Raw genomic sequence first — 24500 nt, 5'->3', positions numbered from 1 at the left:
GACAACCGATGTCCAATGAAAATGTTTAACACTAGAACCACCAAATGGGTCAAAATCATCCATTCCTAGATTCTTCTTCTGCAGCTATTGAAAATGAACAGATGCTCCTTAGGGAAATGAGTAGTGAAATTGATTTAAAAATACGCAAACTGAATTATAAATCGATTGAAATCTCAAGAGACACGATATTAGAGTTTCTATGGGAAAATTAGAAAATCTAATTGAATTACTCGATAGTTCTAGTGTTAATAACGTGACTAAGTTGATGATAGTGTAATGCGAGAATTGGAACACTAAATAATGCATAATTGTTCCTGCTTTTCTTTGCTACGACAGAATAACTGAAAAACAGTTCAGATTTTCGTAGCGTTTAACTTGTTAAGTAGGGGATACTAATTTGAGAAGTGAAGTAGCGTAGGTGCCACCTAACGTGGAAGGGAATTAAAGGATAATATTGATTTGAGAGTGGCATTCGAAAGGAATGTGAGTAAATGTGAAGGGAAATGTGATTGAAATATAAGGGGTGCTCATTTAAAACTGGGACTGCATAGGTTAGTATGGGTGACTTATTTGAATATGTAATTAAACTTGTTCTATGATTTATTTCTTAACTATGATCGATACGGCTACTTTATCGTTAATGATTCATTAGGAGAAGAAATGTTGATCTATGCCTACGTTTATTCAATGGGTTATCAATCAATAATAGAACAGTAATATCGAATTTATATTTAAAAAAAATAAATGACACTTGGATTTGTCAAATGCAGTTTAAAATTTTCGTCATAAGTCTGATAGGAGTAGGTCAAAAGGTTAATACAGGTAAATATAGGTGTTGCGCCACGAAACAATAACATAGGGATGAATGACAGGAATAGACTGATCATATGGTCGAGCCCGGTCTTGTTTGACAAATGCATAAAATAGGAGGCCTAAGGATGAAATATATACATATATAAAAGACCGCGGCCTTCCGAGTTGTCAAAACAGCAAGTGCCCGTGATTGCGCGAATGTAAAACATGAATGCAAAACGAAGGGGTGCGAGACGGAGAGAGCGAAACAGTAAACAAAAGAAAGAGAGGACAAATAAGAAAACATGAATATAAGATACGAAAAGTAAATTTAACGGCTGACTCATATAGGTAATAACGACAACGCAAATTTTCCGTTAATATTCTTTTATTTATTTAGTCTCCGATAGAAATATATATGATTTTACTAAAATCCACGAAACTTCAATATACACTGTCCCCACACAAGTCTCCCATAAAACCCTCGAAAAGCAATTCCCGGAAACGTCCAAACAGAAAACCAAATTCAAACGAAAAAAAGAAACACCCCAAGATGAAAGCTACAACAGCGACCCGCGCCGGTAATCGATGAGACAAGCAGTAACGCTACGTGTCCCACGGACGGTCAAGAAACTTTTTCTCCCCGCGACTTTTGCGGACGGAGAAGGATAAAGGAAATCAAAGGGAAAAGAAAGTTCGACGAAGGTAACGCGCAAAGCAGCGAGGCTCGGGAATCGCGCCCCGTGGCCGGGAAAAAAATGGATTTATCGCGCTGACGTTAGAGCGGGACGCAGATACGCTCGGCTCTGGCTAGAACAGCGGAAATCGGGGATGGTGGCGTTACCTGGCGCCTTTCCAACAATGTGTTCGCAGTTTTTGCGCCCGCGATAAATTCGTGTGCCGGCCCGCGGAGCCGGCTGATTGGCTGCGGTCCGGTCGATCCTCGCGGCGACGTCGCGTCTGCGTGTAGCCACGCCGCGCACACGGGCCCGTCACGCGTGGCACTCACCCCCTTTTGAACCCCGTGCAACCACCGTTGACGTCAGCTGGGAAACGAACGAGTCTTCCTCCCCGCGAACGGGGATGCAAGCGGAGAAGAGAGGGACTTTCTCGCACCCTGGCCGAATTTCGAACACCCTCGCCGGCGTGTCCCGCGGCGGGGTGCCAAGGATTCAGGCCAGGTCCTTGGGATGTCGGGGGAAGCGATGGTACCGCGGGATGCCAGCGATTAGTCGGATAAACACTTGCTCTCGGGGGTTTGTTAACACTTTTGTGACATCAGGCCTGGTATTAGACGTGAGATCGCGGTAACTTCTGGATAATCCGGCTGATGAATTTCTGTTACAGCTGTTGTAAAGGAGTTATTAATATGGGACGTAAGTTCAAAAAAAAAAAGAGTAGTCTGTCTTGAACTACATTCAGTTAAGCGATCTTATTGTCTTCGTAAATGGTAGCTGAAATAATACGAGCCGCTTCATTACGCGTGTTTCAGGGTGGATATGTAGCTTCAGTCTTGGTAGCTCGTCGTTTTAGAGCTACTGAAGGTAAATCTGAAATTGTAGATTGTTGAGGAGATGTAGTACTTGTATGGTTTCCTTTTCTTCTGTTTTTACTGGAATTGTTTAATGTCTTGTGATGAGATACGGGTGGTACTGGTTGAAAGTGAGTTAGGGAACAAAGGGAAAGACTGCTTTGTTATTTTCAATTAACTTCAAAGTTAACAATACGTGAACTTCTAGTGAAATTAGATAGTCAGAACGAAGATCATATGGTAAGGGGTTAAATGAGGATAGAATTTTTGCACACCATTCGCTTGATGGGAGTGTTATCTTGGAATATAGAGACATCTGCACAATAGAAGAAAATGCTTATCTTAACTGTTATAGCATAATTTAAACTATTGTTTATAAGTACTAAGAAATCTATTAATATTCAAGTGACTATTATATAACACTGCATTTTAACGTGATCCCATCTAAATACAGAAGCAGTACTTCACTGATCCTCAAGTTTCAAAATCTTAGTTCTCAAAAGATTCTCGAGTCGGGCGACGTCGATGCAATTTTCGGAGTGGAAACAGAATATTCCGGGTCGCGAGGGGTTAAATATCACTCGGACGGATTCGATTATAGTTCCCGTAGAAATCGACGTAGACGCGACGCGCTCGCGTGGAATCGTTTGTTGTGTAAACGTGTTCGTCCGTTTGAGAGATGGTGGGCGTACTCGAGACTAATTGAGCACCCTGGGACACCTTCTCGACTAATTCGGCGAGGGATTACTTTATGCTCGAAAGATTCTGCAGGTGTCTCCGCCGGTAATTGAGCGGGAGGCTACGTCGAAGATCGTCCCCGAGAAAACGAGGGGCGAAACGAAATTCCTCTTCCCCTTAACCGTCGCGCGGCAAGTTTCTCAATCTCGCCGGACGCGACTGTCCTTTTATCACGTCGGTAATTAACTGGCTAACAATTTTTCTCGGTCAACGTCGCCTCATTTAAACTTTATTAATGAAGAGACCACGTCTCATTACGCCGCCGCCCTTAACGATCAACGACCGTCTAATCCAGCCCGGATTAACGTGTTTACCTAGGATTCCCTGAACGGATATCCATCCGAAATCATCCATCGGACATCTCTTACGCATCGTTCTGCTCACTGGAACAGTTTGAATAATTCATTGATACTAGATTCGAATTGGAATGCATAGTTTTGGAAAAATACTCGCTACACGTATTTCCCAGCTAACATAAATAAAACATTAATAAAACTTATCTTTCAATTTCTCTGAACTTCCGCTTTTTCTATCAATACTACTGTAATAAGATTTGAAAAAATAAACCCATTCAAATGATTACATTAATCCTTCGAAACTTTTATACAAGCTTTTTGTAAATAAGCTTCTAAATCCCTTTCTTTACTAACTAGAATCGAGTGAACATCGAATTAGATATTACAAATATTAAACTTGTCCCCAATTTCCGTACTCCCGATCAATCCCATCGATGCTCTAAAAGAACTGACGCTAACCTAGGATCGCGCGTTTCGAGGAACCATCCCTTAATCAAACAGACACTCCGCGTCTATGCCAAGTTCTCGATCGACCGACATTAATTCGGCGGATTCAGAAGCAGCTGGGGCACGAAGGGGGTAGATGGTTTCGCTGAATAGCGACGAAAGTGCATGCAGTGTGCGTGAAAATGGCACGGAAGATGGGACGAAGATTTATACCGCGTTCACCCCCGGTTAATGCACCCCAAGGGAAGCTTCTCGCGAGTCTTCTCGACGCTCGAGGGATAAAAAAAAAGAAGAGTAGAGGAGTACAAGCGCAAACGATTTCGTCCATCGACAGCCACGTCTTCCCTCGACTACTCGGAATGGAATTTCATCCCCCGTAACCGCTTCCCGGGATTCGAAGGGGGTAGAAGCGTTCCGAATTCACATTTCCATCCGCGCTTCATTTGCGCTGATTCGTCGGGCAGCTACAAAGCGTTTCGGTTCGTTTCGCGCAGTTAACGTGATATTCTTCGTTCTTTTTTGTTTAACTACCCTTCGATGGCGTTCGAAACGGGAAAATAGATTGACACGGGATTTCTGCGCCCGTTTGGCGCATGGAAATTCATCAAATAGTAATCATGTATGTATATTCATGAAAGTTAATAGTAAATGTACACTCATTAGTATTTTATTTGGTGAAGTTGACGATGTGCGTACCCCACTTCGAGCTTGATGATTTACAAACATGTTGTTGGAAGTATGATTTTGAATAACCTTTTTCGTTATATGTCGCCAACGGGAGGCTTTAGTTTCCGAGATATGCATAATTGTTACACATACACTGAATTCTGTATTCATATGCATGTCAAATAGATAATAATCAGAATGATCTCTACAAAAATTAATGCATTTGCATTGTAACCTTTGCTGCAAGTTTTCTCTAGAAACGTTCAGCATTTTCTAACGAGAAACATCCATTTTTCGAAACACAACGGAAAATCTTAACGGAAATTTCGTTTTAATATTTTATACATTGATGCATCGCGAAAAATTCTAAATAGTGCAATCGTTTCATTTTCTCATTTCTAATCGAGTAATAACAAAAATGAAAATAAATCATTAGAAGAATTATAAATAAATAAACTCAATATTGATATGTAACCGTTAAACATCACGCTCTACAATTTTTCTGTATCAAGTCAGGTGGTGACCGAGTAGCGTCTTCGAAGTCAAATGACGGGATTTAAAATTTTGCGTTTTTTTTGTTCATTTGATTTTATATCAATTCCTATATTGTCGGATTAATTAGTCTCTCAATTTTCATCTTTCCTCTTGTTTTGTATCCACCAAAAAAAACTTATCATCTAATTTGTTTGTCTCTATTTTGTAGCCAGTTATTTGACTAGTAGTAAAAGTGCCGATATGGTTAATGTCAACACATTACGTACTGGTAACGAGAAATCTCGTTTTTATATAAAGACACTTTGCTATGCAACTTCACTAATTACCACAAAATTGAAAAAAGTATAAAATTTGATTCGAATTGATTATCTATTTAAAATATATTACATAACAATATGATATCTGAGTTTTTCTGTGTATAGTGATATAAGTTGACCTCAGTGAAAATTGCCGTCCGTACAATTTAGTTTTCTGAAAATTAGCCGGTACGCAATGTGTTAATAACCTATATCTCGAGGAACCTTCGCGCGATACTAATTTCTGCGAAGTTGACGCATTTCACTGTGTTGTTCGAGAGACTCAGCTATCGCCGTTGTTTGCGCTGAAGTCACCCCCGACCGGAAATATCGAGACGTGGGATATTTGTTGCGAGCGCGTCGTCTCCGGTGGCCGAAAGTCGGGCGACTTGTAACGAAATACAGGATCAACCCCGTGACCCGGTTTACCGTGACGGCGGTCGTAGCAGTCAGCTGTTCGAAAATGTTCATATCGGGATTATATAGGACGCGCGCGGGGTACACGTGCGCGCCGTAGGACTGGTGTACAGGGCCGTTCACACATCTGGAGCCAGTCCGATAATTTCGTAAATATTGCCTCCGGCGAGAATTTTGTAGAAAATGTTCCGTCGGTGTATACACACACACGAAGCTTCGCGTCGTTCGTTCCCGTGTACTCGCGAAAGAACATAACTCTTCGTTTCCCGTTTGTTTTTCGACAATACGTTTTTCACTGGCTTACAGAAGGCTTGGGACTCGGAATGAAATAAGAACGCTACTGTGTATGGGTGTTTCGTGACAACGATAGCGTCAACTTCGTTAATTCTGAATTACAATATTATCATATACTTGCCAGGACATATGATTTTCATAAATCGGCGTGAAAGAGCCCGAGAAATAGAGATCTGGAGATTAACGAATTTTCACTAGAACGGAAGATAGAGTTTATGAATTACGAGACATCAAATTGGATAAAAGGAAATGTTATTTAAATACACAATTGTTAGAGATTAAATCGAACAAAATGGAATTTGATTAAATCAATTGAGTTCTTGGTGAATTTGAGAGAAATCGAATTTCACCGGAATATTTCCCATTCATTTTTAAGTGAGCGTCAAATCGTTGTTCCATATTCTTGCCCGATACGCGCATTCGCGGCTCGATTCGTCATTGTTACGGATGTTCGTTAGCGCGAGACCAGGGGAAGCCAAGCACGGCTTTTACGGTCGGAAAAAAGGAAACGGCGGATCCTATAAATACAACCGACAACAAAATATAAACAGTTGATCGTGGAGCCAATTTCGCGCGCGTCAATATTTACCCGAATATAACGGGTCGTAGCTGCTACATGGATCACCCTGTACACCGAATCGAAAGTGTTGCCTCTATCGGTAGCTTCGGATCATCGTTTCGCTATGCTGTTACGTGACACGGTCAACACCGGTATTTACCGTGCTGCCGGGGCTAATTGACAATCCCTGCGAAACGCGCGGTATGTATACTTAGCAATAACAACCCTCTTGCCGCCCACGCGGTCCTCTATCGCGACAAACAACGATAGTAATAATAACAATTAAACGATGGCTCTTGAGAAGTGCAAAATGAGAATTTAGAAAAGCAACGTGAAGAGAGGGCTGAATACTCGGCTGACGAACAAGTCCCCGTTTACCTTTCAATACGATGTTTATTTTATAATGTACTATTAAGTATTGCAAATGGATAAATTAAAAAATAATAGACAATTTTCGAATGAAATACGGAGTGTGCGGTTTAATTGAGTTTAATTTAATGTGCTGAAATGTTGCTTCAAATTCGATTTATATATATGCAACAGGATTTTTAATTAGGCTAAGAGAATTTGAAGAAATTTAAGGCGTTGAATATAATACTAAGCACAGTAGGGAATTTTACCTGATCCGAGCACCAAAATTGAAAATAGATTTATATTGACGTTTTACAAGAAAATATGAGAATTTGATATAATAATATACAATAATATGCAATTATATGGCATATAACAATGAATTTATTCATATAAATTATACGTATACGATTTCATATAGATATATAAAAAATATACATGTACATGTCATGTATTATAGAGAGAAAGAGAGAGAGAGAGTGTGCGTGTGTGTGTTTGTTACAAGAATTCTGTATAATACATTAAATAAATTTAGTTCAATTATATGAACTTATCACTGGCTAAACAACGGTGTCGACCTTTCCAAAAATTCCTACGATATTGATAACGCGGAATAAGAAGGGATGCAAAGGGTGACTAACGAAACGAACACGGTCACGCAAGCGAATCAACAATTGATTTGGTCTCTGGCGTTCATCGAAAAACGTGAAAGTAAAGTTCGCCGCGGGAGGCCAAGGGATTATTCGAATAAAAATTCTTTTTGACGCGACAGCATTGTTTTATAATGCACGGCTGGAATATTTGGAACAATGAGAGAGAAATGTTGTGCACTTCGTCTACATTCGCTTGTTTATTGGTCGAAATGACAGGCCCCACAGGAGCAATTTTTGTCACGTTTATTCGCGAACAAAAATATAAATGAAATCAGCAAATAGTCACCGTAGAGATTGTAAAGTAACAGAATTTATTACCGTAATAATTTCGATAATCATAACAATAAATTTTGTTGCATTTTAATATACCTTCCATGATTTATATACTCGTAGAAAATAATTTAATGTATCTCGATTTAATTTATCCCGATGATTCTATAATAAACTTCATATTCTTGTGCCCCCAATGTTTCACGTTTCCAATGTTCAGCTTCGAATTTTAGTTATTTAAAACATCCGTTATTCCTTTCAAGCTTTTGAAATTTGGCACGTGCATAGAGGCCCGGTGGTGTCGACGAAATGCATAGTTAACCACCTGTGAACGAGGACTTTTTAAAATATTCAACAGCTTTACTTTACATAGAAATCTGAATAATGTATCAGACTCTTAAATACTAAAAAAAGCTATGCACTGTGATCCTCTGTTCTTTGAATAATTAAATTACTTTCGAACGCTCTGTTCCACGTATGAAACTCTAATTCAACGAATACGGTGAAATGCTTCCTAAAAATGTCAATGAACGGTGCACGACCGAGTCACGGAGAGTCTGATAATGTGCATCAGCCTTCAAGGAAACCGCTCGATTCGCGTTCGCCGTGAAATCGACCGAGAGAAAGAACTGCCGGCGGCAGGAAACAAACGCGAGCGACGTTCATTGCAGCCGTTTGCTAGCGATCGATCGCGTCTAGGCGGAATCATCGAAATTTCCGTGTTGCCGACAATTTCCACCAACAATTTCGTCGATCCCTCCGAGCCCCGAGGGACCGGAAGCGTCATCATGTGCGACCATTGCTCGTAAGTTACTCGGAAATCTGTTACTCTCGGATCGGACTTAAAACGAAGATCAAACCGGAATATTTTTCCAGAAAAGTCACCAGCCAGAAAGGGTACGCGGGCCAAGTGACGTGCAAATGCGAACAGTAAGTAGCATTTTCGATATTTCCGTTTCACATCTCGCGGAACTTCTCACGATAAATTTGTAGGGCAAACTTGTCGATAAACGGCTCCTACGGGGATTCGAATGAGATTTTTATGAATCGCTTTATTACGACGTAAAGATAACAGGAAGAATAATAAGAAAAGAGGATATTGGACAGATCTGGGTTTGGTCTGAATTAGTTAATTGTGAAATTCAAAATTTTAAAATTTTTAATAGCGACGTGGCAAGTTTGATTGGTAGCTTTGCGATGGATACAGATTCTTCCCAATGTTAACGGTATTTTATGTTTTTCACCATCACTGCGTTTCGATTGCTCATTTTATTATTTTCTTATATACACGTCAATATACAAATATTAGGAACTCGTAGAGGAGTCATCCTTCAACAAGTTCATCTATTTCGGTAGACGCGCGCCATAGGTAATCGAGTTTCTTGCGTTTCCAGCGGCGACAAGAAGAACGGCGAAGGCAAGGAGAAGGACTACGGTGGATGCTGCTCCAAGAAGTACGATCTATATGCTAGTTTCTCGAATATTACACCGAGACACAATTACGAGACTAAATCGAGCCGGCAAAATCGCTTGGCTCGAGCGGAATTTTCGAAGTAGAACCGTCGAATATTTCCGACACCTGTATGGCCGCCGGAAACGCAGACGATCACGAGGTTCTATGGGTTAACCCTTGCACTATCGATTGATTAATGAACTGGTTAATCATCAAAGTTTCTCATTATAATACCAATTATTCAATTTTTATTCGAATTGTTTCACGCAGGGATTTCGAAAACAAATTCTTCAGACGTCCAGATCTGTTTAATAGAATATGTATACTGAATTAATACAAGGTCGAATAGAAACACCTAAATATTGTCATTTTTAATCATTTATCTGTTACGACCTCGAAACGTGTGTACCTTATTCTATATGTATTCATATCCACAAATAATCTTTTCGAAGATTTTCATTTGAGTAGTGTATACCTGTAATATAAAATTGCTAATTTCGATAATGAATATTCCCTTAACCATTTAACTGTTTCTAGACGAGTGTACTCGTCACAACACAAAACCTTATCATTTCTTCACAAGTATACTCCTAGAAAACAGCTAACTGGTTAATAGATGAATATATCAAATATCTTTTCACGCATGAGAAATAAAAGAGCACGGCGAAATTGAGAACAAGGCCCTTTGAAAGTACAGTCGAATAGCTCGAAGAGATGTTGAAAGAATTTCCCACTTCGGGACAGGTTTTTCTAAAGGCCGACTGTTCGCGAACAAAACCCCTCTGTTGCTCGAGCACTTTGTACCCCGACACGGTAGTTGAATGCTTCCTCCCTCTTAATTCGGACAATTACCCCGGTAATACGGGAGCGGGCGCGATCTCGGTGGTGCAAGCGGTTAATCCAGCAACTCGACTGACTGTGCAGAGAGAGAAAAACGGTGGGCGGATGTTGCGGCTCGAAGTGTTGCTCCGGGACGCAGGACCAAGGCGGTTGTTGCTCGAACGGCGGAGCAGCCAAGGAAACGAAACATTGTTGCGCCCAGGGAAAGTAGCTTCTGAAGATGACACGACGCGCCGGACAATTCTGAAGGGTAACACGTTATCGCGCTGCGTTCGGTGTCTCGGTGGTCATACGGGGTTGAGAATCCTCGAAAGGAAAATGGATAAGTTCCAAACGAAATTTAACCCTTCGCACTCCAAGAGTTTTCTACTAAAAATACCCAACACACTTTCCGATGAAATGTAGTCAATATTTCTTGAAACTAGATTCGCGAGAAATCGTGTATAAATTAAAACTGTTTTATTTTAATATTTCATTTATTAGTGCATCACGTGAGACTTAATTTTAACGATATTGAATGCCATGAGGGTCACCGGTGAACTCCAACCAAATCGCATTACTATTGTTCATTCAATTAAACGATGATTATTTGAAAACATTTCTATATTATAAATAATACTAATGCGGTGACATTCAGCTAGATGAACATACAACAATAATAATGCAATTCAGTGGAATGATTTAATATTATATTTTTCTCGTTTTGTGTATTTTGCTCTATGAAATAGCGCGACATTCAATGTGTTAAATATTATACTCCATGATTTTCCTATGGAGTGCAAAGGGTTAACATTAAATGTACCGCGATCGGTCAACCGGTTTTAAAGTATGATCAAAAATCCTGTCTTCTTCCGAGCAATTAACTTTATATTAATTCCTATGATCGTCTGATTTTTCAGTTTTCTAATTTTCCTCTTTCCTATTTCTATTTCCACTAAGGAAAATCGAGCATTTTATTTAGTTTCATTTTGTGAACAGATGTTCGATTAGTTACTTTAGAAATAGGTGTGTATAAATTACTGCTACGTTTAGCGTTAATACAATTTAAACTTATGATGAAAGGAAGACGAACATGTGGAAACGATTCTTCCAAACAATGGTTACCACCTCCAAATTTTCAATAAAAATCGGATAAAATTCTAAAGATATTCAGAAAGGCGATCGTAAAGAACAAAATCTTTCAAAATCATTTGTACATACCGAAGATTCCAGAATAATAATTTCTCTAAATACTTCACTGTCTAGAATTAAATCGAACGTTCCAGACAATTCGGAGTAAAAGCCTAAAAAAGTTCGAAGAACATTCCCAACGATCTGATACAATTGCAAAGATCCTTTAGACTTGTTACCGTAGGGTTGGGAAACAGCGATTCCACAGCGAGATGTTGTACAAGTTTTCCAGCTGGAATGTTACGACGTTCCAACCCCGAGGCGCGTGTGTTGAGACGTCGGGGTCGGAGCGTCGTTGACGGAAGTGAAATTCCGCGATTCCCCGGGAAATATTTGCACGCGAATCCGACGTCGTTTTTCAGGGCGAGGGAGACGGCCGGCGGCTGCTGCATGTCCGGCTGTTGCAAGGATAAGGCGAAGCCGAAGGAACCGGACGCCCCGTCGAGATGCTGCGCCGATAGGAAATGAAAAACGCCCGCGAGAGACCCCGGAGCCACATTCTCCCCTGATAAAAATTCAATAACTCGTCCGATCCATGTAATCCCATTGCCCCAATAAAAATACCCATAACTCGACGTTCCAAATTTCTGATCTCCTTATCGGGGACTTGTAACATTCGGTGGAAGAAGACTTTTTACCGATTTCCTTGTTCTCTCTTTACAGGGGAATCGTTCGATGCATTTCTGCGATTGTGTTCATAATAATGGTCTTCGGCTGTTCAAAATGCGGGTCCAAGGTTCGCGGGAATCTTCGTTTTTTAAAATGCATCCCTTGTAAAGGTTCCAACCCCGCCTGGGATTTGTCCCTTTTTCGTTTATTCGCGGGGACGGTATTTTTATTAGACACGATATGCAAGGGACGGTTTGAAGATTTTAATGCGAATCGTGTGCTGCATGAATTTGTATGAGAATTCGTGGTCTCGTTAGAATGAATAGAACGAATGATTTCTTTAAGTATTGTATGTTAACACGCTGACTGACTCGAGAATTTCTAGCTTGAATAGTAATACTTATTTTTTAATAACAAAGGTAAATGATATTGAAAATAATTATTAATGGTTTAATATCACAGTAACTTATTATGCTAAATATTTTCATTTAAAATCAAGTTTTTTATTGTAATTGTTCTTCAGCAATTCGCAAGCTACGGTCATCGGTGACCACCGTGGCAGTCAACGTGTTAAACAATGTTCATTTCTGCCCACTTTTTGGGTACAATAATATTTACATTGTTTACTGTTTCTATCGATATTATACATTGTGAAGTTAGAGACTTTCGCCAGTAATATACGAATAACATTCCATTGTCAGTTTCACGCTTCAAACATCAATCACCGATCTCCCAACATCAAAATTACCATGTGTGACCACTGCAGGTAAAAATTCTCTCTAAATATCAACCAAATCCACCAAAAATCACGAAAATCCAATTCATTTCCACTCTACGAAATTAAATAAATTTCTTTATATTATCAACTGACAACACCTATACTACACAATATCATACTGTTTCCAACAAAATGTAACATCAACATCCTTTTAATTGCCAATGAAAACCCTTCAATAGTCAATCACACTATCCAAGAATGATTTAAATAACAATTCTCTTTTCCCAGCACCTACAAACCATTATTAGAAGGCAAACCCCCGGCTACTTATTATCCAGCGCTCGGTCCAAGCACGACACCCTATCGAGAGCCATCGTACACCTCACCGTGAGATTTTCTTCACATTTTCGTGCGATATTCCCGCGGAAATTTCTTCCCTAAACATGAGACCAAAGTGCTCTGATAACGAAAGCGCTCGCTATTTACTACAGGCCCGGCTCCATTGCCGCTGACAACGCCTGCTGTACTTGGACGCGGGACTGTTGCGGCGGCGGTTGTTGCAACCAGGTGCAGTGTTGCATGCCCCAACCGCTTGTCCCGGATCCGTCGCACCAAAAACCGTCGTTTGGTTACGGGTACGGGCGGGAGCACGGTTACAGCCAGCCCGGAACGGCGGGTATCCCGTCGCCAATGGCTGCCGGTAAGTGCCACCACCTTAGCAAGTAATTCACCCCTGACCCCGGCGCATCCGATACCTAATTGCTGACCGAAAATGAATCGTCGATAGGAACAGCTTCGCCTAATTGGAGCGGTCCCTTAATTTGTTAGGGTCTAGCTGGAAGCCCTTGAACGTTAAGGGTGGTATTTTCAGTAAACTCTTGTTATCCGTCCCAGTTGAACTCATGTTTAACACGTTCACTGTAATGAGAATTTTCAGCGTTCCGTGTAATAATATTTGTTGCGTTGTAATAAAGGATAATTGGATTAGGCATAATTATTAAGGATTTGATATTACAATATTTGTGTTAAACTATTATCCGGTTATTTATGCTACTTGATAGTTTTGTTTGATATTAGTTTTGTTGTAATTGGTCTCTAGCAATTTGGAAGCTCGGTGTGACCACCGGTCAAAGGGATAAAGCTAAAGTGTTAACAGTTGAATACTTTGTCTTGATTTATTAGAATATTGGTTCTTTTTCGTACTTTTATTTGAGACTTTGTTAGAATATTGGGTGGTAATGTTAAGTTATATTGTAATTTTTGTAATGTTGAGTTAGGTTGACTTGAGTGATGCGGAATTTATATAGGTTGAGGTGGTATTAGTTGATGGATAATGGTTTCATTTCAGTATATTCGCAACGAATTTACTGTTGATGCAGATGTAGGGTAATTACCTTTTGATGGAAAGATAGGAAGAAAATTAGAAGGGTTAAGCGTGCTTATGCTTCACGAATACGAATGAATGTAAAATACAAGTGTACGCTGGGGGCTGCCGTAGGTTAAGTTAAATTTAAAATAATCTTAAAATATTTAGTTCATAGCAGCACTTTAATGAAAGTGGTACTTCAGGGTGCCTTTGAAACATAAAGGGTTATAAAATTCTTAACGAGGATTATAAAGTAGAAGCTTGAATATACAATGGCGTCGAACCTTCTTTTAGTAGCAAGGTTCATTTGCGAGGGTTATTCAGCAGCCTGAGAATTATTATTTTGTCCTCCTCAAACTTCGCGACCTTGTTGTTCTTCTTTTGTGCGTCGTAATAAAAACAGCCTGTAACATTCTATAATCCTTTACACTATTAGGTATCATTAAATCTTCATGGACGAGCATTGTACACCTACGAGAAACAAGGAACACCGAACATTCTTCGATCAGGAACTCATCAAAGCATCCTTAACTTTTACAACATCCCTGCTCCGCCGAAAATTCTGCCTCGAAACTATTTAATTCCGCGGTGCAATTTAAATTTAGTTAACCGGCCATTACCTGCCTGAAATTTAGGAATTTTCGTTCGGCTCTCTACTAAAATTCCAGAGCCTCCCCTTATGCCCACCCCTTACGGTACAATGAGAGCTGCCACTACACAGTAATTGTTGTTTTTCTTCGACTTTTCGCGTGCCAGACTCTTATCCTTTAAAAATCGGCCCTAGTCACGATGAAAATACATTTTTTTTCTATGCCAATTAGGTTTAGGGGGCGAAGATAGGATCGTACGGCTGCGGAGAACGAATTAATCCGCGGGGAAAAGGAATCGCGATCGCAGCGACGCACGCGGGACGTTAATCTAAACGAGTTTTAAAGCAACCCCTGCGCGCGTTATCCGTCGGCCTAACGAGATTACGCGAGTTATCGCGTTGTTAATTACGTGAGAAGTCGTTTGCGCGTTAAGGACCTGGAATTGATTTACAATACGGATTCGCGGCAGTTGCCGCAGCGCTCGGCGCGACCCTCGCTGCCCTGCAATTGCAAAAAACTGCGCGATTTCAGGTACAGACAATCCTGAAGGCTTAACAACTAACGTGCACCCTTTGGGAGGAATATTTCTTAATCTCTGTTGCGAATGTTACACCTGTGAACTGGAATTTTAATTTTAAGCTTTGACAATTATTATTTACTTTAATTCATTCGAATTTAGTATAGAAAAGAAACAAAGAATATACAAGGTTGAAATAATACAATAACTACTTGTAATTCAATAATTTCAGTAATGAATGTTACACTTAACACACTGACTGCTATAAATATAACGAAAGAAATATCATTTGTAAAATAACTGACTTCTAATAAACAACTAATAATATAACGTAAGAATCACGATACCAAATAATTAATAATTGTTCTTATTTATCTTTGCTATCAAAGTGATACATAAAACGCTTACATTTTCCGGAGTCAACTTGTTAATAATCTTCCAATTGATCAATCTCTTTAAAGAATTCCAAGGCCCCTTTTCCTCCAATCAAGTGACACTATAATCTTAAATCTCCTATACAACCGATGTCTATAATCTAGTTTCTACACAGACAATTTCAATGGTCTGTAATACTTAACATCCCTTAAGACATTTTCCTATTTCCTTTTCCAGATTGTTTACAGGTTGACGAAACGGCGCTGAGAGTACAATGCGTCAGCACTGCAAAGAAGGAGGCAGAACTGAAGCTTCCCAAGTGTTACGGAGGTGACTGCCAAGAGTCCACGGAATGCGAGAACGATGTAACATCATCGTCGTCGAAGCTAGCCCAGCCGAGACAGTCGGAGGGATAGGATCCGCCGGGGGTGGAAACGGCGGCGGAAAGTGCACAGCCGCGTCAACGGCTCCGAAAACGCCGAACGCCACCCTTAACCCCTTAACCGACGATCCCGTGGCACATGCGGGCGCGAGGAATCCACGGAAAACGATAATAAACCTTATTAACACTTAATCATCTGGCAACGCGTTAACGTGTTTTGCTTCGATTAACCTGTGACCGGGGTTCGATGTATTTTTTGGCATTTGAGAAAAGAAACACAAGACAAATCTAAACTGAATGTGTAAGCCACTTAATCTTGGTATTATTATATATACATATAATGTAATCACTTCATCGAAGTTAGGGAAATTTTCCACATAAGAAAGTAAAAATTTACTTTGGAAGGCTGATCAATTAAGGGGTAGTTCTTTGAAATTCTGTTTAGTTTTCCTGTAAAACGAATAGCTTCCGTTATTAGGAACTGCAACAATTTTATGTTGATAAGCAAATGGTAACGAGACTAATACTGGATTTGACAAATAACACTGGTTACTAAGGAAATTCGACAGTTAACGGGTTAACTCTTGCGTTGAGAATCGAAATGTCTGCATTTATAAAAATGTTAATATTACAATAGTTTTACGTAAATTTTTGTATTTTCTAAAGAAATATTAAGTAAAAATATTCAAAAATGGAGATACAAAGCGATTCTCTCAAATTTCTACGAGAACACAACGAAATTCCGTAGAAGGTTTCAAAATGGACGCCGGTTGGCAACATAAGGGTTAAACTTGCCGGGCCGCGCGACGCGATCGATCATGCCAGCCGGGATCACGGAAGAGCCGCGATCGATAAGTCCTGTTCCAATCTTCCGACGTTCCCGCGTAATTTACGGAACGATTAAAGTGCCGTCGAGGACCGAGCGCACTTCCGTCGTCGGAAAAATCGTTGACTCGTCGCGTGTACTAACCATAATTAAACTGTGGAGAAATTAGATATAGCGTGCTCTACTACAAGAAATTGAAGTAAAAATCGAGACTGAGAATATATTAAACTTGATTCGAGTGGAGGCCGATATTGACTCGGCCTCCTTGGTTTCTTTGAAAGATATCTGAGCAGATGCATTACAGTTCGCGTATCGCGCAGATGTTCTTCTTCTTTAATTTAATCATATTAAGCGAAACGTAACGAGAAATTCTGATGGATATCTAGTTAGATAAACTTTTGTTCACTCGAGTTTTCCGTGAGCAACCTTGAGACGTTCAAATAGGAATGCTCAGTGATCGACAGGAATTGTAATCGAAGAGAAAATGTAATCCATCGAGCGTGGGTTTTATCGAGATTTAAATAAAAGGGGAAGCTTGCCAGGCTTCACTCAATTTCCCAATGTATTGACTTGTAGACGGACAACCTCATTGCAAATTTATAGACGCCGCTGTATTTTGATTGTATACGGTGGCAATACGTTGAAAGTAATACACGAAACACCAAAAGTCTCTTAAACTTCTCGTTCATTTTAATACTAAAGCTACCAGTGAGCTCAAATTGACCCATTTTAAAATTCTTAGTTCGCAAGTATCTAAACTATGACAAGGCTTTCGCGAAAAATTTGAAAACAAATTCCTGTATTTGTACAGATAGCAATGAGGAACCCATCAAATCTCAAGAAATACTCTTATAATTTTCATAGAAACTTAGAAATAAGTCACTCCGATTGTTCGGCAGTCTTAGTGTTAACACCAACATCGTCTTAATGATAATATTCTATTCAATCCAACGAATCTAAACAAAACTAACACTGCGAAGAACGCCGAAGATCTCCATAGCAACATAACAAAAAGCCCAACTCTCGAAAAGAAGTAAGTTATATCTGTTTTCCACGAGTATACTCGTCGTAACGCAAAACCTTGCCATTTCTTCGTGACAAGTATACCCGTCAAACACAGCCAACTGGTTAACGGGCTCGCGGTAGATAAAGTAAGCTCTTTCTTTACCCTTGAATGCCTGAAGATGTTCTGTTTACTCACGAATCAACAGCTCCAGCCTCCGTTCCGCCTACGAACCTGTTCCTTCTTCGTTGGAAACGCGTCGTTGTTCCCATAAGTCTCGAGGAACGTATTCCAGCTGGCAGCGACTGTTCACCGCCGCGTTTATGCCCAAAGAAGGGAGGCGTTTTCCTATTATCGCGTCTCATTCGCTGTCAATATTGCCCGCTCCGGATCTGCGGCCGGCGAAATTGCTTCGAGCCATCGCCCACCGTTTCCGCGAACACGCTGCTGGTGGCACGTCCACGCACAGCACGCGTCTGACCATCCTGGAACGAAGACGAACGATTGCGGTTTAATTTCGAGCGTTCGCCGGGCCCGGGAAAGCTACAGCCGAGGCCGAGGAAAGATAAAGTGCCGCTGTGACCGGTGAACGATGAATAATTGTGCGGCCGGCTTTCCACTGTTAACACGTTGCCGACGGGAGACGCTAATTGGCATTCTTCAATTCTCAAACGCTGGGCGTCTTTCGCTTCGTTGTTGGTAAGATATTTATCAGGAATATGAATGATTAATGACATTATTCGGATATCATTGGTATTCTATTATACTTTCGTAGGATTATCGGTTGACCGATATCCTGTTACTTTTTAATGAAAGAAGTTGGGGAAATAATTATACTGAAAAGTTGCAGAAAAGTTGCATCGTTACCGTTAAATTATGAAACGGTCAAGTTTAAATTGCAAAATTGCAATCGGAAGTTCAACAACGTTGACAGAAATTAAACGCCGACGCAGAAACAATTACGGTTTCGAGTTTTATATTATGTTTGATCGATTAATTATATTGAACTCCATTGTATGGGAATGTAACACATTTTGGTTACATTTCTGTTTGTTATATTTGTTGTAATTTGATGTGTACTTTCCACGTAGCAATACGTTCTCTATATTTTGCTGGTATTCCGTGGTTTTATAGGTGAATAATACTAGGAGAATTTTCAGTTGTTAAAGATTAATTTCCTGTCCGAAGGCGGTAGATTGTCGCCGGTGCGATTAAGGGCTCCGTTAACAAACCATAAAAGGGTGTGCCGATAACGCGGTAACGAGGAGACAAACCGCGGATTCAATGCGCGTAATAGATTCCGCCGTCAGGAAACTTCTAACGAGGCAAATAGCCGCGTAAGGGATCACCGTGACGTAAAACTGTCGTAACGGGTATCGTAAAGCAGTAGGCGGATGATAATTGCGCCGAAGAAACGCCGACGAGTCAAGAGGAAACGGCCGAACTTTCTCGTATCGTCTCCGCCGTTTTCCTTCCCCTTATTTCTCCCCTATTGTCGGAAAACTGAAGGTACGAGCAGGGTAAACAATGTCTGACGGTCGTTAAAAATAATCGCGATGCGATATGGTTGTGAATTCTTCTAGAGGCTCGACGGGAAGTTTTCTCGTTTTCTTTTTCGGATTGTATTGCGATAGGAGAATGAATATTAGAATGAGTTGTATGACAATGTCCTATGATTCATTTGTCAATTCTGATCGATACAACTATACTCTCATTAACCCTTTGCACTCCGAGTTCCTTTCACATTTACTTTTCCATAATTCTGTATTACTTTTGAAATGTATTTCGAAAAACAATTAATTAATAGCGTAAACAATTCTTTTTACTAATACTATTAAAAATAGTATAATACAATTAAAAAATGTCTCGACAGAGAAGGATACTTTCGAATAAATTTACTGTTGAGTCATTCGACAAAAGTATTTCATTACAAATACTCAACATTTTCTGATGAGACACAGACGACATGTTTCCAAAGCAACTTAATGAGACAGTGTACATAGATTAAGGAGATTTTTTATTCAACATATCAAATAATGATGCATTATACGAAGCTTATCATAAAATATTAAATTTTATAATTTCGTATGTACTGAATCAAGTGGCCACTGAGACTGGCCATTGGAGCGCAAAGGGTTAATTTATTGAAAACAGAGAGGAAAGGTATTCTGTCTATATTTGTTTGAAAGTATAATAATTAACAGGAGAATAATATTTAATTTTATATTCACTTGAATATAAATTCATTCAGCGAAGTGAAAATATTATAATCTCTTTAAACACAATGATAAGACTTCTTAATAGTTGTTACACAAGTTGTACCGTGATAGACAATAAAACTAACGAAAGCATCTTCGACGTAGACAACGCAGAATAAACTTTTTCCACGTGACGCTTCATTTCAGAGATAATCGACTTCAAAAGTTCCTCGTCGCCTTCCTCCAATCCACAGTCTGATCATGATCCGCCATATCCACTTCTAGCAACTACTAATTCACATGTGTTCAACTAACCTACGAAGTCGATTATCTCCTCAATAAAATATCCTACAACAGGATCTCTCCCTACTTTCGACTCAATGCTTCCAAAGCAGTGATCCCATAAATTTCAGCCCTTAACACGAAACATGCTCGAATTAATCAACAATTCAAATCACCGACCCCAATGCAAATATCGTAAATCTGTACGTACAGAATCCCAAAAAGGATTCGTTTAAGAACACAATCTCCACCGCCATGTCTCTAAATTTCACTACCAAAACTCAAATCACCGATCGCAGTGCAAATATTGAAAATCTGTACACGCAAAGCCCCAGAAAGGATTCGTTTAAAAACTTAAACAATCTCTGCTGCCAGCGTGCTACCAAATTTGACTATCAAAACCGTTGGTCTAGTCTGCGTGTACATAATTCCATCGAACTTTCCGACCTTTCCTTTAGCAGCTGTTTGACCAGTGAACCGGCTGACGCCAGCTAACGCGAGCGATTCACGCGGTCCATTCACTGGGCCGGTGTCCCGCGCGAAAACTGGGCCGAACCGCTGCGACGATACTTGCCGAGGATACACTCCGATTTGCATTGGTTGCTCGGCTTGATACGCGAAGCGTCGGCCAGACGTTCGTTCCCCCGAAGAACGCCGCGTCTCGCCTCGCGTTTCGAGCGATATTGACGCCGCGGACGTGGGTGTCCCGCCGCGTATCCCTGTTTATTGCTTCTCAAACCGAGCTTCGCTGGGAAAAGAGAGGATCCGAGGGGTGGTTCAATATTCGACGGGAAACAGAACTCTTCCCGTTCGTGTCGATAGGATTGGAAGCGTCTCTCGCGGAAATCCCCGAGGAGCGGGGAGCGTCGCGTGCCCTTTCAGCTTCGAATCATCCGATCCCCTCCCACGACATCGAAACGTTAGCCCCGAATCGTGGCGGGTGTAATCTATTCGAAACTGTTGGAACAGCTCTGGACCATAAAAGCGGGAATTTATAGCCAGCGATTAGAGAGGCGCTGCCGGGCAGCAATAAAGCGGAAGCGTTCACCTTTAATGAATCGGAAAGGAATGCCGGGCAACGGCGGACAACGAGTCCGACCCCATGGGGTGAAAACGACATTAAACAGAAGAATGAACGACTGACCTACCCGGAATACCGTTTTTTGCCGTTGCTCCCCTGTGCGGTTCCGTTTAACGCTTTGCTTCGGGATTTCTTTTATGGAGGAACCACTTTGTTCTTGATAATTAGCTGGGAGGAGAGAAATGTCTGTACTTGTAATTGAGCTACAACGTCTACTTTGGATATTAAATATTAATGTTCCGTACTAGAATGTTTTAGTAGGAATATTATATAGTCTTCGATGAGATGTAGATGAGATTTTTTAAGACAAAGGCATTTTATTTGAATATTTCATACATCGTTGTAAGGAGATTAATATTATATACGAGAGTTTATAGTTTTACTATGTTAAAAAGTAACGAGTAGTGACTGAAACTTTTCTCGCGAGTATAAAGAGTTAGTAAGAAGGAAATAGAATTTCAGTGTAAATGAAAAGAAGCGAGTGCTGCGAATAGTTACGGAGCACAATGTGAAAAGTTAGGGTTAATCCCTGTTGCGCGAGGAAATTGACGGAACCAGGGTCGCCTGAACCTAGATTCTCGGTTCAGTTGAATTGGGAACAGTGGATTAACATTTCTGCGAAATGAATAGAGATTATTTTCTAGTTAATTCTCGGTTACCCTAGGTCCCGTGCGTTATGAAGTGTAATTAATTCTGTTTTTACTGTATTTGCGCAAGTGCTTATCGCTGGAAGCGGGTCGCGTCTACTTATCTAATTAGTTAAGGGAGCACAGGGCAATTTGACTTCTCTAGGCTTCCAGGTTCTACTGTGAGAGTTCTCTTCATTGTACTTCATCATCCAGGAAGAGCTTCATTCGACGAAGTTCTCGTGAAAATTTCTGCTCCACGAACTCAGTAGTAGACTTCGCTGATGTGTTATACACGCTTTACTCAGATTCCAACACAAACACTCAAATAGTTCATTACTAATCGGATCTTAACTGGTTAACTCAAACCTTACACAATTTTTACTGAGAATTGTACCTGACTCTTTATACTCGGTATGAGAATAAATTATTTCATTTTCTACGTAAAATGTATTTTCAACTTTCAATCCGTTATTGCAATTATCAGTAACACTTAGACTTCCACGTCACCCGAATTCGAGTAAGAGCATTCTTCACATAAACTTAATCATTAATTTACTCAGTGACGTATCGAACGAAACAAATTTCGTCAGATGTATGAGATACAAGAAAGACAATAGAGCAATCGTTAGGGAGAGTCTTGACTTCATAACTTTCTGTAGAAAATTATTTCGGTTGCAAAGAAGTTACAATGATTGTTCACTTAACAGTCAAAGTGTTAAAGCTATTTCGAACTCTACATTAACCACCATTTTTCCCACAACCTCCTACAATGTCCTCCCTATTTTCTTCATTAAGAATCACTTCTAGTACACCTGTATACTTAGTAAATGACTGATTGATTCTGAATGAATGACTGATAATGAATGAATGATTACATATAAACACACTATCGAACAGTAACTTAGCCATCGAAGATATCAGAAAATAGAAAATCATATAAAAAAAAATGAACTAATCAGCCAAATTTCTCAGTTATCAAATGATCTAGCAGTATATATTATTCCGACGCATCCTGTACAAGGAGAGAAACACAGAGAGACAGAAAGTGAGAAAGAGAGAGAGAGAGAGTAGTGCGTGTGAGCATCGGAAGGGCGTCGCGGCGAGGGTGCCGTTGAATGCGGAGCGCACGCGCCACGGTTAACAGAGGTTTGGGGCCACGCGGCGGCACCAGTCGCTCCTCTCAAACCGCGAAACACGTCCCGGCGTCCTCGAGGACCAGAATCGCGAGACTCCAGCTGTCTCTCTCTCCTTTTTTCTCTCCCTCCCCCTCGCTTGCCTCTCTCGCACGCTCTTCATCTTTCTCTTCGATCCCGGCGTCGCGTCGTTTCTCCGAGTCGTCGGAACCGCGAGTCAACGTTGTCGTCGCGTGTTTGTGCAAACCGGACAGCCAAAAAGATCAAACGAAAGAGGCCCGACCTAAGGTTTCCCTCGAAGGAAATTTTCTACCAAGGTTCTCTTCCAACCGTTCACGTGAGAAACGATGGGAAGACCGACAATCCTTAATGAAACCATAAGAAGATCGATTCTAATTAAGATCGTAATCCCGACACTATAATCCGTACGACGAGATCCGGCGATGTTCCACCGGATGTACAGTGGCCGACCTTGAACGTGCTGCGACCGGAAGCAGCGTGCACCGCGTGTCCCCTTATAGTGCCGATAAGTTTGACGGTTAGAGGATCTCTTCACGACCTCTCCGCGGTGAAACGGTTTCGATCGCTTAGCCGGGGGCCTCGTGAATCTTGAAGCACCCTGGAGAACGAGTGACTTCCGGCGAACGAAAGCCGGACTCCCGGGAGGAAGCTGGCGGGAATGATTAAGCTGGATCCATATTAGAGCACCTACTCTCGTCGATAGCCGAAGGAGTTAACACTTTAACTGTCACGTCACTCGAAGTAGCAATTCTTTGTATACCTCTAAGAATCAATTTTCCTAGTGATATATACAAGAAACCGAGGTTTCTTGGATCTGTAAACTATACGAAGGTTAAAAGAGCGATAAGCAAAGTCTGAAATCCTTAACTTTATCAAGGAAACTGGTTTAATCCTATGAAACTTCGATGATTCGGCAGTCAACGTGTTAATCGAATGGTTAGGTGCCTGACTTATCTAAAGGATCTTCAGTTTGATCGGATATTGGAGGACGAAACTACTGTCACACTGTTCGCCCTTGAAATCCCCGGTGTTACGAAGGCAGTTAGTGTTCCGGTGTTAATCAGGGCCAGTGATTAAGCTGGTTAGAACATGTGGAGATACCGCGGACGGTCTTCTAGCGTCGTGTCCGCTATCTCGCGTTGGGATTAATTCGCGGCCGGAGTTTGTGTCCCGGCGCGGCGCGTCTGTTCATTACGGATTAATTGCTAACGAGTTAGTCGATGGTGAGCTGAGGTAGCCAGACGTGGCCTTCTTCCTGCGTAGACTTCGATTGTTTTAGAGGATTCGGGACCCTTCCGCGTAGATACCCCGCGAAGACTCTTCAGGGTGCAAACCGGTGATTGGCGTCTAGGGGATCGCGATCAATTAAAAGTTTTTCGCGGAATTCCGTTTCCTCGTTACGCGGGCGGTTCCCCGCGCCCCGGGCTGTCCAGCCAGGATTTCTCCCGCGGGGAAACCGATAAATGGATTGAACGGCGGAACTCCTTTCCGAAGGTAAACGC

At 40.9% G+C, this 24500-nt stretch overlaps 2 protein-coding genes and 1 long non-coding RNA gene across 9 annotated transcripts in view; 2 read left to right on the top strand and 1 right to left on the bottom strand.

Moving 5' to 3' along the window:
- The first annotated feature begins 8593 nt into the window (after nt 1-8593).
- Nucleotides 8594-11736, top strand: LOC143175233 (uncharacterized). The gene is made up of 4 exons (XM_076373360.1): nt 8594-8610; nt 8682-8735; nt 9200-9259; nt 11631-11736. Exons 1-4 carry the CDS (start codon nt 8594-8596, stop codon nt 11734-11736), a joined length of 237 nt encoding a protein of 78 aa, XP_076229475.1.
- A 6169-nt stretch (nt 11737-17905) lies between these two features.
- The window catches only part of LOC116424028 (uncharacterized), a 112582-nt gene continuing 105987 nt past the window's right edge, over nt 17906-24500 (bottom strand). The window contains exon 4 of the long non-coding RNA XR_004234370.2: nt 17906-18139. This is a non-coding gene — a long non-coding RNA (uncharacterized LOC116424028). The remainder of the gene's footprint in view (nt 18140-24500) is intronic.
- Dop1R2 (dopamine receptor 2) overlaps nt 23003-24500 on the top strand; it is a 107345-nt gene continuing 105847 nt past the window's right edge. For 2 of the 7 annotated variants that reach the window (XR_012999978.1, XM_031969924.2), the window contains exon 1: nt 23003-24492. The gene's annotated coding sequence lies outside the window, so the exon portion shown is untranslated. The remainder of the gene's footprint in view (nt 24493-24500) is intronic. The other 5 variants (XM_031969922.2, XM_031969921.2, XM_031969920.2 and 2 more) reach the window with 5 other exon arrangements.

The sequence above is a fragment of the Nomia melanderi genome, chromosome 13 (assembly GCF_051020985.1).
Source record: "Nomia melanderi isolate GNS246 chromosome 13, iyNomMela1, whole genome shotgun sequence".
Classification (NCBI taxonomy): domain Eukaryota; kingdom Metazoa; phylum Arthropoda; class Insecta; order Hymenoptera; family Halictidae; genus Nomia; species Nomia melanderi.
This window is presented reverse-complemented; position numbering and strand designations above follow the sequence as displayed.

Coding starts and splice junctions, on each gene's coding strand:
- LOC143175233 (XM_076373360.1), top strand. Junction 8,736..9,199: donor GTGACGTGCAAATGCGAACA/GTAAGTAGCATT, acceptor TTGCGTTTCCAG/CGGCGACAAGAAGAACGGCG. Junction 9,260..11,630: donor GGTGGATGCTGCTCCAAGAA/GTACGATCTATA, acceptor GTCGTTTTTCAG/GGCGAGGGAGACGGCCGGCG.